Genomic DNA, 16,708 nt, shown 5'->3' on the forward strand with positions numbered 1-16,708 from the left:
TCAACCTCCCTGGTTGATTTTCAGCTTCACAAAGTCTAACATCACATCTTTGGTTCATGGACATCTTTCCTCCTTCATGATATAGATGTGAGTTGAGAAAATACAGTGTTCTGTGTAGCTTCCACGGAGCCGGTCTATTCTGATGAGAAGATACAGCATATATTCTGTAACAATCATTTCAGAAGTAATGCTGAAGCTACTGTAAATACAGAGTATTGGTCTCTGATAATCATACAGTGGGGGTTGGGCTTTTTTGACATGAGTTTTTGAATGATCCCTAAGAATCTGGTTCTCCAGACTACCTTAATTTTGTGGTAAAAGAAAAATGTGGCAGTGACTTGAACTTAGGCCATATTCTCCTTTTTTCATCCTAGTTGAACTAAGAGGGTGCTGTGAATTCTTGATAAAGTTTCACACAGGAAGTGCAGGAGCAATACCAGGCATGTGCAGAATAAAGAAGCTTTTAAGTATTATAACAGCAGAAAAAACCAAACCCAACCCAGCCCCCCAGCTCTTGTCTGCAATCTCTGTGTTATAGCTGCATCATCAGAAATAAGTCCCCCACTGATATGCAGAAATTCATTGTCCTTATTTCTTTTCCACCAACATATCTGTACGAATATTTCAACCTATGATCTGACCAAGCTTTTTGCAGTTAGGTTTTTCCACTGGCTCAGTTAGTATGAACATACAATGTTTTAGTGCTCAAACTGGTTTAATGGGCAGTTTGAATGACAAATTGTCCCATATCACCTCAGTGCAGGAACCTGAATTATTCTTCAAAAACACCTACACGTGGTTTTCATCAGACTCGGGATGCGCAGGGTTCATGAGCACAGGCGGTGGCCAGCAGAAGACTTCTATGCTTAAAGCAGCAGTGGTTAGTGTTGAGTTAATATCAAGTTTGGGTGATCATAATTTCTGTTTTGTTCTTAAACAAGGAATTTCATTAGAAAAAAAAATTAAAATGAGGTGGTCATCTTGGTTTCTGGTATTCTAGTAGTATTTTCTACAACTTGCAGAGATGATTGCTATTTAGGATTAAAAAGTCTGAATACAAATGCTGTAAAACAAATGTTGATGAAAGAAATGCAGGTGGGTTATTTACAGAGAAATAGGTTAATTGTGTCACTTAACAGGCAGTTTATTTTCAGAATAGGGGAAAAATTAAGAACACAAAGCATAGAATAAGAGTCATGGATTTTATCATAATTATTGGTGTTTTGCTTGTGAAGAAATACTAATTGGAGTCCTACCAGGAACTGCAAATTATAGTCTTAGACATCTGAACGGAGAAGAGCGTGCCTCCTTCATTGCACACAGAGATGGCACTTCTACATCGGGCTACACTTGGAAGATTTATGCAAAACACAGATGTGTACATTTATGAGCTGCAAAAATTTGTATGAAATATCAGTTGTACAAAGATCAGGTCTTCTACGTTAAAAGCTGGTACAACTATGAGGCGTCAGGGGATATAGGTTCATGTGGTAGAAGAGGGCAGCATTGCTCAGTGCACATATGCAGAAATGTGGTGATGGACAGTAGTAGCTGGAAGAGAATTCCAGACCATACAGCAATGAGAACTATTTGAAAGACAAGCTAAAAAAAAAAAAAGAAAATAGAGTGAAGACAGGGTGCAATAGAAAGAAAACAAAGGACTCCTTAGGCAAGATTTTCAGAAATTAATGTCTGAATATCAGTTTCTAAATCTTTCTTTAAGTATGTGGGCTTGATTTTTTTGTGAGGTGCTAAGTAGCCAGGAGTGTATTTGAATACCGTATCAGGTGCATTTAGTGTGTTGATCTGAAACATTAGGAAGCTAAAATGTTACTATTTAGCATTTTCCTGAGAAATTAAAAATTTAGGAAACAAATGTGAAGTATCCAAACAGGAGGATGTTTCTAAAGAAAACCTGGTGGGTTCTGTTGTAATGCCGGTCTGTATTTCACTGTCTTTCAGTTCCCAAGCTGAGAGCGAGGGTTTCAGAAACTGGTGAAGAGACATGCACAGGGGATTCGGGAACTGTTTCATTTCAAAATTGTCCCTCAATTTTTTTTTTTTTTGTTGGTATGTGAATATTCTTTTGAGGTTGGCCATGATGTTCTCAGCTCAGAAAAATCAGATTAATCCTAGTTTTTGATGTTCCTCCTGTGAGAAAATTCTCTTTTAACAGTTGGTATGAATTTAATCCCTTCACATTCCAAAGAATGCTGTAACTACTGTTTGCAAGAAATCCAAGATGCTTTTGAAAGGACAAGGAAATATTTCATTCAGAGTTCAGCCTGGGTACATTCAGGTAAGAGAAAGATGTTGGGTAGGCAAGAGGAGACTACAAATTAAAAAACACCTTGCGTGACTGCCCCCCACAGCTGAATGCAGAATGTCTGTGCATTCACATTTAATTGATGGACGATAGAAAGCAGGAGAGCTGTTGAGACTGGTGTTTCAGGAAACAAGTCAACCTTAAATTCAGTTACTGCCTTTTCATGCTTTTCCGAGTGTGTCGCGTGGTGCTGCATGTGCAAGCGCAGGCTGTTCCCCTTCTTTCTCCCTGCGGGATTGGCCTCTCTGGATTTTAATTGTTTTTTTTCCAGTTGCTGTTAAGAGTTCTTAAAATCCCTCATCTCACTTCTATTAAAGCAGCATTGGTTCGGTGCACAAAGCTGCACCCAGCATGGGGCTGAGGGGTCATAAGCTGTCCTGGTCTTGAGGCCCAGCAGCAGCTGGGATTTACTGGTTCCTGAGCCCCCGAAGGAGGCAGAGAGGAGCACCTGGGAACCTGTGAGTCATTCCTACTGCCAAATGGGACTGGGGGAGAAGTCTGACCCCTTCCAAGTGGAAGATTCATCATGGTATTGTGCTATTTCACTGTTTCCACTCTAAATGGATGTTATGGGTAGATTTTTTCAATAAATAAGAATTAATTTTTTGATACTGCCAAGAAAATGAAACAGATTAGGGATTGGTTAGGGTTGCAGGAATGAAAACGTGATATTACATTGTAGTGTTGAGAAACAGTATAGATCCAATTACTTTTGGCTGGAAGAAACAGGATATATGCATCAGTTGTGTAAACAACAGCTTTTCATCTTGAATATGCCAGAGTCAACTTCTTTGGTCAGATAGACTGGGTTCTGCTCCATCCAGTTCTGTGACACCTGCAAAGTAACAAGGGGATACAAGAGATATGACAAGAGGGAATGGCCTCAAGCTGCGCCAGGGCAGGGTCAGACTGGCTCTGAGGAAGTATTTCTGTGAAGAAGGGGTTGTTGGGTGTTGGAATGGGCTGCCCAGGGCAGGGGGGGAGTCCCCATCCCTGGAGGGGTTGAAGAGTCGGGTTGACCCAGTGCTGAGGGATCTGGTGGAGTTGGGAAGGGTCAGGGTGAGGTTCATGGTTGGACTGGAGGATCTTCAAGGTCTTTTCTAACCTTGATGATTCTGTGGGAAAAGGTGAAAAAAACCCCCACAAACTGGAGTTTATATTCCAGCCCCTTGAGTCGGCTATTCACAAGCTGGCCACAGCACCAGGATTTGTGTTCTTGTACTTGGACTGCAAATACAGGAAAGGAAATTTGAGGAGGCATAATCTGGAGCTATACAACAATACAGGTAAAATACATTATGAGGAGAGGAATAAGGATGCATTCAAATCCATAATGGACTTCATGCTGAGCACCATTTTCAAATCGACGAACTTGATGCCGGTATCTGTGTTATGAATAGATGTCTGATTTTTGGAGACTGTGATCTGCTCATGCTTCATTATAATTATTATAATTATAATGATAATACTATAAGGAGAAAAAAAAATAGTGAAGTGGAGATTCTAAACAGCGTCTTTCAGAAGGGTCCTGGGGACCTATTGAAGATTCAGAAAGGGCCTTCTAATTCTGTTTCTGTTTATCTGATATTACTTACCTGGGATGACTCTTTCCTGAATCATGGTAATTTCTGCTTGTCTATGCCCCTGATCTTGTTCATTTTGTATTTAAAATATAGTCCCACTAAAAACATTTTCAGTAAAAGACAAATCCAACATATGCTATTGTATCCCCAGAAATCTTTTAGTGGGCTTCAGTTCTTGAATAATAACTAAATTAATGCACAAGTAGAAGAATCCTGCAAGGTCAGATATTGTGGTGTGAAACAAAGGAGTTGAATTGCAAAGTAGACAGATCCAGAATTGTTATAAAATTGTGAAGCTCCTTTTGTTAGGAAAGCTTTTCTTTCTCATACCAAAAGATAATGTAACCAAATGTTATGTTTTCCTTCTCTGCAAAATTAAACACAGATTAATTGTGTATTAGCTGAGTGGGTGTTTACCTGAGTTAGTTGTTTAGAGTACTGCTCTGGAGTCCATGCTGTAAATGAACTATCTAGACTGCTGGGATTAATCCAGTTTATCTGGAGAACACCCTCCAATTTGTCATAACGTGATAACTGAGTAAATGTCACATAATCTGCTGAATTTAAATATGCAGGCTATTAAAAGAATAGGGAGCAATCTGACAGATACCTTGGAGGAGGACCATCACAGGGCTGTGGCTGTCATCTTTTTTGTTGTCTCTTTAGTAAGAAAATCAGGTCACCTCTTGTTTTATTCCTGGATCTGATATGTATTTTGCATGAATGCTTTTTTTTTTTTTTGTCAGCATCTTACAGGATCCTGATTAATTTTAAAAACAGCTACAGTACTGTATGATAGTATAAATAATTTTTTTCAGTTTCTATCAGCCACAAAAAGGGTGCAGCTGTGTTGCATGTTTTTTCTTTAGATATATTTATTACTATTATATTTAATAGCCATGACAATATATTGAGTCTTTCAGTTTTTATCTTTATTTTTTGGTCTTTTCAGGATGAGACTTCTGGATGATATGTAAAATATGCCAGTTTAAGTAGACTGTAGACAGTATCATGTCTACTTCATGCTTGAGTGAGAAAGATCTGTCCTCCTTCTGGTCAAGACGGCTATGTAAAAGCTAGAGGTGGGGAGTAAATTTTCGAGGCCTGACTCTGCTTTCTGCTGGGCAGGTTGAATGCCACCATTTGGGATGCTAATGCTTCCTGCTCCCCATACCCTCATCTTCTGCTTCTTGAAAGGTAAAAATGATGGAACATAGCATAGAAGGAAGACCCATTCTTAATGCTAAGAAAAGATTCCAAGAAAATACAGTGCAGTTTAGCTCATCCTGGTATTTTTCCAGTGTTGGCACTTAAAATAGGTTCATCCACACCTTTTAACTGTGTCTTAGAAAAGAAAGTGGTGTTCTTCAGACTTTTGAACTGTGTCTAAAATGTATTGTTCTTAAGGTTGTTGCATTACTTCTTTGAATGCCTTTTTGGGGAACATGTGGTTATGTGAATGGCTGCATTTTGACTGTAGAAAACCAGAGTCTCTCTTTACTTTCAAGTTCAAATTTAAGTTTTGAAAAATGATATAAACCTTAAGTCTTCAGTAGAATCTGCCCAGGTCTGGGAAAACTGGGCTTTTGTGTTCACCAGGTTTCACTTAAGTCCCTTTTTATAGTTGTGTGTCTTCATTCTATAAAGTGTGGACTATATGAGCAGGTTCATTTAGAATGGTTGTGCCGGGAAGTCATGGTTGGATTGTCCAGCCCTTAATAACTTTTTCTTTAGAAACCTAGCTGTTCCAATGCCCAGCACTGAGCATGGCACTCTTCAGAAGACCTCCCAAGAGCAGTATTCCTGCAGTAATGAACAAAGATAGTTACTTTAGATATGACTAGATTCAAAAATAGGAACAGAAGAATCTGGAAAGAGATGAACACAGAACTTGCAGGAATTCTGGGTGCCTTGTGTTTGTGTGTGAGGTATATATGCGTGCCCTTAGCTCAGTGAAAGAGCTTAAAAATGTCTGGCGCTATCTTTCTGGAAGGGTTTGCTCAAACCTTGAGCTCAAAACCTCAAAAGTGCCCAAACCACTTGCTGGAAAGGTGGTTTGAATCCCCATGTGCTCCTGAACTAACGCAGTACCCATTAGGATGGAGTTGAAGCAGTACTATAAGTGAAAACCTGGAGCTGTGGCAAGCCAAGTTCTGGTTTTGACCATCTTAGTGTTAGCTCATCCTTTAAATAAAGGATAATAAAGCAGTGTGTTTCCTCTTAATCTAATCCTTATAAAACCCGTCCAAGGCAGGGGGTTGTCAGCTGCTAGTGTTGGCTGCCTTCTTCTTAGAGATTCACAGCAACACTTGGGTATACCAAATGTCATTGCCATGAATGTGACACATTGTGTTCCTGAAAATAAAAATGGAGTCATCCCCACTTGTTCAAAGAACACTTATCTCCCCTTGCATTTATTCTCTCCATCATGATACAATAACTGCTGCAAGATTTCCAGTGTGTATATCAAGTTACAGATTAGTGCAGGCCCCTGTGGTTCTTGGAACAGCATGGGGCTGTTTTTGTTTACCGATGACATTTATCCTCTCATTTCCTTTTGGAAGCATGACAGCTTCTAGCTGTCTGATGGGGAATGTACTTACAGGACCTTCTTTTCATGCCGTGTCTGATGATAAACACTGCACTGCATAGTATTCGTGTCTGCTTGCTATGGAGCCGCTATGACTACTTTCAGCAGTCAGTCTGGCAGGAACTTGGCTGGAAAGCAAAAGGGCTTGCTAAGTGCAGTTATCTTCTCTTGCAGGAGGAGACCGGGAGCGGATGACAGCTAATCATGAGACGTACCTTCTTATGGCGAGCACGCAGAATGACATGGAGGATTGGGTGAAATCCATTCGCAGGGTTATATGGGCACCATTTGGAGGAGGTGAGTCAGTGAGGGACATGCAAGGCTCCCAGGAACTCAAAGACACCTAAGGGTTCTGCTGTTGTCTCTCAGTCACAGCCAGAGTTTTGAGGTGGAGGAGAATGGTCTAGATCTTTCAAAAAAAAGTGGAGTAAACCCTTTGTTTTCACTTGCAATGCAGGTATCGGGCATGTTCTCATGCAGAGGGCTCAGTTAAAAGGCTTTAAACTGGAACCACTTCACTTGATGAGGATAGCACATGATAGTGCATTGCCAAGGCAAGGGGAAGTTTTCACAGGAGATTGGTCTTCTATGAAATCAGCTTTCCTGCCAGGAGAAACAGGGTAATTCCTTTGATCACCAGCTAAAAAAAACATCCATGTGTTTCATAGACGCCTGTTACAAGAAGCTGTCAGTGATTCTCGTGCAAGTGACAACTGAGACTAGTAATACTATTATATAAAGCTATGCACTGCAATATAAGCCTCACAATATTAGCACTAGCAGTATAGAATGTTCTTTTTCTTTTGATCAGCATACCAAATAATTTCAGTAGTACTGGATCAAAATTTATTGCTGAATGTCTAGCTGTCGTTTTAAAAAGCTCTTGTATGTTGAATGGGTTGCAAATTATTATTATTCTGGTGATAATGTCTTGTCCTGGTTTGAGCCCAGAGGGCAATTGAGCACCATGCAGCCATTCACTCACCCCTTTCCCCCCAGCGCTGGAAAGGAGAAAAATTATTCAAAAGGCTCAAGAATCAAGATAAGGACAGAGAGAGGTTGCTCACCCGTTATGGTCACAGGCAAAAGACAGGCTCCTTAGGGGAAGAAAAGAAGGACATTAATTCAAAACACTAACAGCGACACTTAACAGACACAATGGGACCGTGAGAAGCTTTACCATATCTTAAAGAAAACCACCTCCCACAACCCCTCCCTTCTTCCCTGGGCTCAGTTTTGTTCCTGATATCTCTACCTTCTCTCTACCTCCTTCCTCCAGAGGGGCAGGGGATGGAGGTACAGTCAGTCCGCCGCTTCTTCCTCCAAGGTGAGGGGAAGCACTCTTCTGCATTCTTCACCCTGCTCCATGTGGCATCCCTCTCAGGGGAGACAGTCCTCCACAAACTTTCTGTCATGAGTCCTCCTCATGGGATACATTCTTCTCAAGATGCTCCAGCATGGGTCACCTCCACATGTTCCAGTCCTCCCAGTGCCGGACTACAACAGCAGGGGCTGCTTCTTCCCGCAGAGTCCTTGGGGGTCCTTCCCAGGCCTCGGGCAGATCTCTGCTCCTCTGGTGACCTCCATGGGTGCAGGGGGGTGGCCCTGCTGTTTCACTATGGGATACAAGGGCGCTGTCTGCTCTGGAGCACCTCTGCCCCTTCTTCCTTCCACTGACTTCAGTGTTCACACAGGTGTCCTTCTTGTAACGCCTCCTCACAAGCCCCCTCCTCCCAGTTTTTCCTTCTTAAATACGTTATCGCAGAGGCACAGCCACCGTCGCTAATTGGCTCTGTTTCTAGCCCAAGTCCATGCACAGAGCTACAAATAGAAACCAAGTCTCCCGAGTCCTGACCCTGTGCTTTCTTCACCATCCCCTCATTTGCTTTTATATTGCAAGAGCTATTTCTAGCTTCCAGCTGGGAATCCTTCCAGCCATCATGAAAATTCTCCGGACACCATCATTGTTGTAGGAGCATTTAATGCCAGTTACTGAGGGAAGAAGCTCACTGAAGACTCCTCTGTTTTCTTGAGTAAATATAATGACTCAGGATTATTTTTATTGGGAAGCAAACAGTTAACTCCCTGGAAAACATGAGAATAGATGGAACGTGCTTTTGGATTTAGTCTTCATGGAGAAGATTTGACTGTGATAGCAAGGCAAAAGCAGTGTCATGGGAGGTGTCACCATTAAGCACTGTGTTTCTAGGATGTCCCCCATTTTATTAACTACTCACTACTTAAGTTGATAGTCTGAGCTATCTTAATAAGTCTTAATAAGACCTGTAATTATGTATGGCCAAACACACTCCTATTTTTATTATTCCTTGCTACATGGATGTTGCTGTTGCAACAGTCTGACCCGTCTAAAGAAGGGCACTTCATGCTTAAGTTGTCTAAACCCCTGACTTTGAACTGTAGCCACCGGAGTTAAAAATCTTTTTATCTATTACATTAGCTATAAACAAGATACTGAAAAGTTGTAGTCACGTAATGATGACCAGCCAGTAACAAATAATTACTTGTAACACAAAATAATTTCAGGCAGCTAATTAATCAAAACCCCATCTTCCTTGAATTTCAGTACTAGATGGTACTGTACCACAACAGCCTGATGGCATACAAGTCAAGTGGCACTTTGAGTAACATACTTGAATTTTCTGGTTCCTTTAAGCATTGTAAGCAAGCTGTGTGTGTGCATATGCAACGGATGTGTCTTGGTGAGCCAGTAATATTTAAAGTTTGTCTAGCAGTGGGAAAGGACTCCTAGTACCAGAGCACGGAGCTCTGTAAATGATTAACCATATCATTAAATTGTTATTTGTTAACCTGTGCTAGAAAGAGGAGGTGGGAGGGGGCAGGTGGGAATCTGCTAAGGTGATCAGAAACAGCTTGGGTTTTGCACCAAAAGAATAAGGTGACTGGAAAAAATTCTGAAAGGGAAAAGAAATGTAAATGAGTCAGGGCATGCAATGCCTGTTTGCACATGAAATTCCTTTCCTGATTAGATTAAAAAGGCAATTTTTTACAGGAGGGAAAGGCCTGAGCATTAACTGCAGAGCTTGCAACTAAGGGGGAGGGAAGAGGTGAGAAGAAGGAGCACATGAGCATTTTAGCAGGGGTAGTAGCAGTGTAAGGTCTGGCACCTCCTGCGGGAGCCAGACACAGCCTGCTCACTTTCCAAGCTGCCGCACACCACAGCCGCCTGAAGTCAACTCAAAGTCACCCGGAGGAGCAGACAAATCTGCGTTGCAGCGGCTGCCTCCTTCCTCTCCATCCTTCCCCTGCACCTGCTGCGTGCAACGGGCTGGCACAGGCGGCAGCAGCAGCCGCCTTGGCTGCCATTGCCAGGCGTGGGACCAGAGGGACCAAGCAGGCTGAGCATCCCTGCGTGGAGGCACGTATTTCTCAGCAGCTCCCCAGGATCCTGCCGGCAAAGATGCGCTGCTGCTGCATCTGACGTGCCTTTCCCGTGAGAGCTCCTGGTAGTTCGAAGGCAATAAAATAAGCAAGAAGCCCATGAGAACATCAGACAGGGTGTTGAGTACAGAAAAAGCATTTTGAAAGGATTCTGTTATGGACAGAGAGCCTTTTAGGCGAAGGGGCTGTTGTTTTTGCTTCACGATTGCAGAGAGAAAGGGAGCCAGCAAGGAGTATCGTATCCCGGAGGATTCTTCAGTGGCCTTTTTGGCATTGTTCTCGTTACCCTTGCGCACTGTGAAGCACTGACCTTTTCCTGTGAAATTGGAGTCTCTGCCACTCAACCCGCTGTTCCAGCTGGGAGGAAGAGGTCTTTCTCCCTCTCTGTGCAGGCACTTCTGTTTGAATGGAAGATACATCTTTTTGCTGAAACTCTTTTGTTGTGACATTACATAATAAACAGTTGTCTTGCCGAAGGAAATAAAAGAAACGAAAGGAAATAGAGACAGAAGGAAATTGTTCCCCAAAGCAACACTGAAGCAGGGAAGAGAACATTAAAATTACTTTCAGCCCTACCCAAGATCTAGAAGACCACAAATCTCCTAGCTTCAGAGGAAAATACACTATTATAAAAACTCCTCAGCAGTCAGTGACGATGAGCAGTCATAGTGTTTCATCCGAATGCAGCTGGTAAAGGAAAGCTTTGGAGGGACGTGGGGACTCTGGCCTGTATGATGCCTGAAGACAGAAATGCTGGAGTCCGCAGCCCAGGTGCCTTAACAGCAGCTCCTTTCCTTCCTAAAACTACTTACAGGAGAATTAAACGGTGTTTTAGTTTCCGTAAAGGTAGGTCCATTCTGTTGTTGTGTTCTGTTTTGCTAGTGAAGCCATGATTTCTGAGAAGTCATGGGGGCTGTGTGTGCAGGGGCAGATGAGAGTACCAAAACAAAAGGCATTAAACAATGCAGATGCCAACATTCCACAAATGATTTATTTACTTGTTTGTTCATTTGTTTGTAGCTGGCCCAGCTGATACTGTCTACTCTACATAATAGCCTGTGAATGGGCTGCCTGAATGAGGTGGCTTGAGACAAGGTTATTGCAGACCCTCTAAGGAAAGAATCAGTGCGAGCAGTGGGGGAATTAGACCTATGGTGCTCTGAGTCACCTATTTGTCTGGCAGAACATCAGGAAAAAGAGTTTGGGTTTGTATTTTGTCTGTGAGTGAGGAGGGAGGAGAAGAGAGAAAGCAAAGCAACGTGATAAATGTGCATCTGTGCAGAAGACTAAGTCCTTGGATTCAGAGATTTCTGATGGATTGAGGTATAGCCCTACAATACACTGTCCTGTTGCAAGTGCTGCATTGCCACTTCATCCTGCTGCCCTGCAGCCTGCGTTTGCCTTTCCACCTGCTGCATAGAGTTGTTTAAAGGCAGTTTTCTTCTGCATTGCACATGCTCCTGTTGAAGCAGAGTATGGCAGTACTGGGGGGAGGAGGGCAAAGAGGAGGCTGGCTCTTCAAGCTATGTCAGCTGGAAGTGCTGGAAGGGAGATGCATGTCTGAGAAAGAGATATGAGTGATGACAAGGTGCCTGGGATGAGTGGGGAGAAACTGCCTGTATGATGAGAACAAAAACTTTGTCTGTCGGAAGAGGGGAATATTGGTGCTGCCTTAAAAACTATGCTGGACAGAAAAATCCAAGTAAAAGGTCTAAATTGTCGTGTTTTTCTCAAGTGTGAGAAATGACCTTACACAGGACTTATATAAATACAGTCATCTTCATCTCCTGCTTTTCCCTTAAGTGTTCCTCCATGCTGCCATTTGTCCTTTTGCAGGACCACGCAGCCCTTTGCTCATAAGACTTGGTGGTGAGGTAGTGGCATCATTGCTTTTGAGGGTTGTGTGTGCACATGCAGTCAGGGGCGATGCCTTGAAATGAGGGATCACAGTTGGTGAGGGACTTACTGCAGAACTACAGCAGAGATGCACTATCACTTGCAGCTGAGATAGCCTTGAAAGCTGTTTGCCCCCTGTACCCCCACTCCCCAGGGCCAGCATTGCCCCTGGCTGCTGGAGTTCAGTCCTTTGGAGACTGGCCAGGAGGATGTGGCTGTATCCGTATGAAGTGTGATAGTGCATTTCAAGGTATCGGTGTAAATTAGAGCTGCCTGTGCCCGGTTTATATACCTAACTAATTGAGAAATGTTTGGAAGTTGAATAAAGGATGAATTGATAGTTTTGCAGACAGCTGCCTTTGTGCCTGGGGTGCAGCCTTAGCTGCTCTAAGAGCTTCAGCTGTTGCTTCTTTCTCCATATGTTCTGACACAGAAACTCTTCATGTCTAAAACTCCCAAGTGAAGCTGCAGCGCTTGGGGCAGAGGACAGAATAATGGAGGCCATGCTGCTAATTTGGTTTCCTCTACATATAATTTGTTTGAGTTGTTTTCTTATACACATTTTCTGTCAACAGGGGCCCTAGGTCAGAGCTGGAGATTGCTGGGTGCGCATGTTTAACTAGATCCATGTCCCACTAGAGTCAACAGAAAGATGAACATTAACTGGACTTTCAGTCAAGTCTTTACTAGGGTTGTACAGGCAAATTAGGCTAACTAATTTGTCTTACTAATTGGCATACTGAATTCTTATAACTTCATTTGCAGATTGTGTGTGTATAAAAGTATAAAAAAAGGCAGAATTAGCCTTCTGCAAACTTAGTCCATACTTGTGTAAAGCAGATCAGTTAGTTCTAAGCTGTGCAACACAATGTGGAGAATAAAATTAGCAGGTAAAACCCACTGGCTAGTCATTAAAAGAACTGGAAGAGAATTGTGACATTGTATGCTTAGGCAGAGATACATCATCATCTTCAGCGGTGGTACAAGGTGTGTAACCCTTCTTGGAAATCAGATCAAAGCTGCATTGTGATAGGCACTGAAGAATTAAATGTCAGACCTGTTTGGAGGTCATGTCATAGAAGTCAGTGCTCAGAGGGCAGCGTCTGAAGAGAGTCAGAGCCAAGTGTCTTTAAAATCTGATTTAGAGAAGATGCTCTCTGTTAAAGTACCACCACAGGAAATCTCCTGAAAGCATATGCAGGGTAAGTAGGGAAAGCAATAACTGAGGGTAACTTTGCTGGCATGCAATGGTGAGAACATTCAATAGCATGGTGAATTTGAGTGAGCAGAGTTTTGGAGGAAGAGTTGGCATTGGCCACGGCCAGAGAAACGGTGCAGGTCCTGATGTGATGGACTGTGGTAAGTTCCTGGTGATGTTTTTAAAATTGCCTCCCTTCCTTTCTGGCCTGTAGCTAGTTCTGCTCTTATTTCAGAGTTGTTCTTTCTAAGCAGTAACTGCTGGTGTGCAGCTGTGCTGAACTCCAGGGCAGGAGTTTATCTTGCCTTATCTACTGCTGGCATCACACTGGCTGTGGGGTACAAGAAGGCTTGAAGAACAGAAAATGAGTCGGGGGGAACAAACTTGTGCCACTGCTATTTTTGGTGAGATTTTTCCTCTCCTGTACGTTACAAAATTCTGTAGAGAAGAAGAAAATACTGCCTGCCTTTGATCCACCTAAAACAGCACTTAATGCTGGGGAACACCAGAGTAGAAAACTGATAAGAAATAATAATTTAAAACTCCATATTAAGTGTTAGGTGGCCGTGACAGCTGCTTCTGTGTGTTATTCCAGGACCTTTGTTCCCAGTCCCACTGTTGTAAGCTGTTCACCTGATCTGTTATTTTCACTGTCGATACTGATGTAGAATTGAGAGCTGCTTAAAATTCTCATCCAGATCCTAAGCTGAGATCAGTTCCTTTGACCTTAACTGACCCTTTCTGATCAGTATAGCCCAACTCAGAACTTGCTTTGGAGGGACAGAGATCTGCTGCTACATATTGAGAGAACACATGTACAGGTGTGGACCCTCTGTTGAAAGCATCAGCCCTCTGTAATTTATGCTGTATGAAAATTATGCTATCATCTGAATTGCTGAGGGGTGCTTTGGGAAAGGCAGAAACCTTCTGGCTCACTGAGTGCGTATACTATGGTAGAGCTAGAGTGGCAGGTGGGCTTTTCAAAGCTATTCCTTATAGAGCAAGGACACAGAACTGCCACCTAGATCTTTCTTCTTTTTCTCACTGAATCTGAAGCTTGGAGTCAATAGACTTGAAATATGACCCCTACCTCTGTTCAGTAGCAAAGGAAATAATTGACTAATAGCATTCTTAGATTTTAAAAAACTCAAACTGTGAATATGTACCACTGAATATAGCATCGTGCTTTCACAACTCTTGACATATGTAGAATCTGGATATAGCACTGTAGTGTCTTTCATAAGATTTATGGGTATCTGTTAGGTTTGGAAATGCAGTTTCTCAAAATGTTTACAAAACTTCTGCCATGGGAATGTCCTAGTTAAAGAATAACTGCTCAGCATGCCCTTTACTAACATGTGATTTTTTTCTTTGATGTTATGCGTGATCTTGGTTTAATTGGATATAGCTTTAAAGACCTACAAGGGCCTTTCTGAAAAAGCAGTTCTGCTGATTAAATCTAATGACTGGTCAGAACTGGAATTCTGTACATTTCCCTGCCTTCCTCCAGTGGTGGGGAAGCCAAGCTGCTGCCAATCTCAAGGTTTCTTGTTGGTTTTGTTTGTTTGTTTCCCTTCTGGCACCCTATCCCCAGGATAAACCAAACCACAGGTCAGCACTTTTGTGCATCTGTGCATTTCTGGATTTTGGAGACATTGAGATTTAGGAGGAGAACTTGGGTTTGGATTATAACATGAGTTATGAGGGCTCTCTTTTATTTCTTTCTTCACGGAGGTGTTCTTGTTTAGTTACTATAGTAGAAATTTACTTTTGAAAAACAGCATGTGGAATAATCTGTGAGTTTGGTTATGTTGTGGTCTCCATAACTTACACTGTCATTTCCTTGCTTTTCTGTAAAGGAGGTGCTAGTAGTTATGAGATATAGCTGATAGGGTTCTCCATTGTCTGCCTCTGCCAACTACTAAGGCAACTGTGTTTGCAACCACAATTCTTCACAGAATTGCTATTGCTTCGTAATAGTTAATATCTTACTCATCATAAACTATTAATCTGCAGTATCTCTGTACTAGTTAGTTGTGATGTAAGTGTGGATAACAGCATTAGAAAAGGGACAGAGGGTGCACCTTACAGGCTGTCATGGCTTTTCCAAAACAGTGAAAAACCCGGCAGACACCAGAAAGAACAAGGTAAAAGTTGTGTTAATGTGATGTGGAAGCAGAGTTGTCGTTTTTCTGCCACTTCTGCCCCTGCAACAGAGTATATTTTCCATAAGGCATCAGCTAGTCTGTAACTTCAAGTCAATATTTATTTAGGTTTATCATGACTGATTCCTTTCATGGCCAAGTGCTGCCTGGTGCTATGTTCTGCACGTCAGGTGAAGGAAATACTTGGCTTTGGAGAAGTTCAGCCTAGACTTTGAAACAAAACCAAGCCTGCCTGAGATTAATTCCAAACCCAAACAAAATGGGTAGTAAATGGTGACTTCAGAAGCACTTCAAGGTGAGATGTGGGGATTTTCCATGAGACTTAGGTCTTAACTTTAGGTTATTGCATGGTTGTCAGAATTACCATGCTAGCTATGACTTCTCAAAGCTGAGTGTGGAGATCCTCGTGCCCGTGAGGTAGATATGGTATTATCAGCATTCATGTAGATGGGGAGCCAAATCCCTGAAGCTTTATGTGATACGTGAGGATGGTGAGGCATAAACCTGCTCCTCTGGGCATGAAGTATATATGTGGCCAGACTCAATGCAGCTGTGTTTTGAGGACTGTGGAGGATCTGAATCCAGCCTGTCAAATCTGAAACAACTGCTATAGTTATTCTGTATCTCCTTCAGGCATTCCTAGCTATGTGTATTTTAAGTGTCTCAATGAAACTCCTTTCATTTACAGTATACCTTATTGCAGTCAGTATTAGAAACAATTCAATATTTACATTTATAGGACCAGAACTGGGAAATTTAGGCTCTGATTTGGAAATTTTTTTTTTTTTTTGGCACTGGTTACCTCTCCATTGCATCAGGTTCTATTTTTCCTCAACATACAGGTTTTTTAAGGTTTTCTTCATTCAGTACCTATGATTTGCTGCTACAGTACAGAACAAAGTTTGATATATCCATTTAATGTCACCTTTTGTATCTGAATCGCTTGTTACTTTCTATTTGTCTTTAAAATATACTGTTTGACACTAGTTACGGACACCTTAATGCTTTATAGTTGCCACCCGTTTTCAGTACATGTTGTGTTGTGGTGCATCAGTAATTCATAATAATATAGGAATGATTTTTGCTCCCACTGCACGAAAAACCCTTATTCTGATTTTATTTGACATGCTCTGAAAGCCAATTTTAAAATGAAGGAAAGAAGGAGAAAAAGGCAGCATCTCAAAAAATGTAATAGAAAGTGATGTGTTTTGTCCACAGTGTCATTATGAATAGGAGATTCAAAACAGTCTGGTAGGTTTGAGAACTTACTCTTTTTTTCTGCAAATGTAAGCTTCAGTGTGCACATTACCAATTTTAAAATGTCATCATGGAGAGAAGAAAGTATAGCCAATAGGACAAAGCTTTTTCATACTAATTGTACTGTCAGTGGGCATGAGATGTAATTGTACATCATATAATTGGAATATCCTGTCTTAAACTGATTAATTTTGTTTGAAAAGAGGCAAAACCTCTTGTCTTTAAAACCAAAAGATCTCACGGGCTCTTGAAGGAAAGCTCAGACTGTGTGTT

General features: G+C 41.9%; 1 protein-coding gene across 9 annotated transcripts in view; it reads left to right on the forward strand.

Moving 5' to 3' along the window:
- The window catches only part of ARHGAP24 (Rho GTPase activating protein 24), a 226,819-nt gene that overhangs the window by 178,890 nt on the left and 31,221 nt on the right, over nucleotides 1-16,708 (forward strand). For 7 of the 9 annotated variants that reach the window (XR_012633558.1, XR_012633559.1, XM_074904927.1 and 4 more), the window contains one exon: nucleotides 6,674-6,796. Coding sequence is in view for 7 of the 9 variants with exons in the window: in XM_074904927.1 (XP_074761028.1) it covers nucleotides 6,674-6,796 (123 nt within the window). In the remaining 2 variants the exon portion in view is untranslated. Of the gene's footprint in view, nucleotides 1-6,673; nucleotides 6,797-9,669; nucleotides 10,766-16,708 lie in introns of those variants that run through there. The other 2 variants (XM_074904929.1, XM_074904930.1) reach the window with 2 other exon arrangements.

Source organism: Athene noctua, chromosome 4 (assembly GCF_965140245.1).
Source record: "Athene noctua chromosome 4, bAthNoc1.hap1.1, whole genome shotgun sequence".
Classification (NCBI taxonomy): domain Eukaryota; kingdom Metazoa; phylum Chordata; class Aves; order Strigiformes; family Strigidae; genus Athene; species Athene noctua.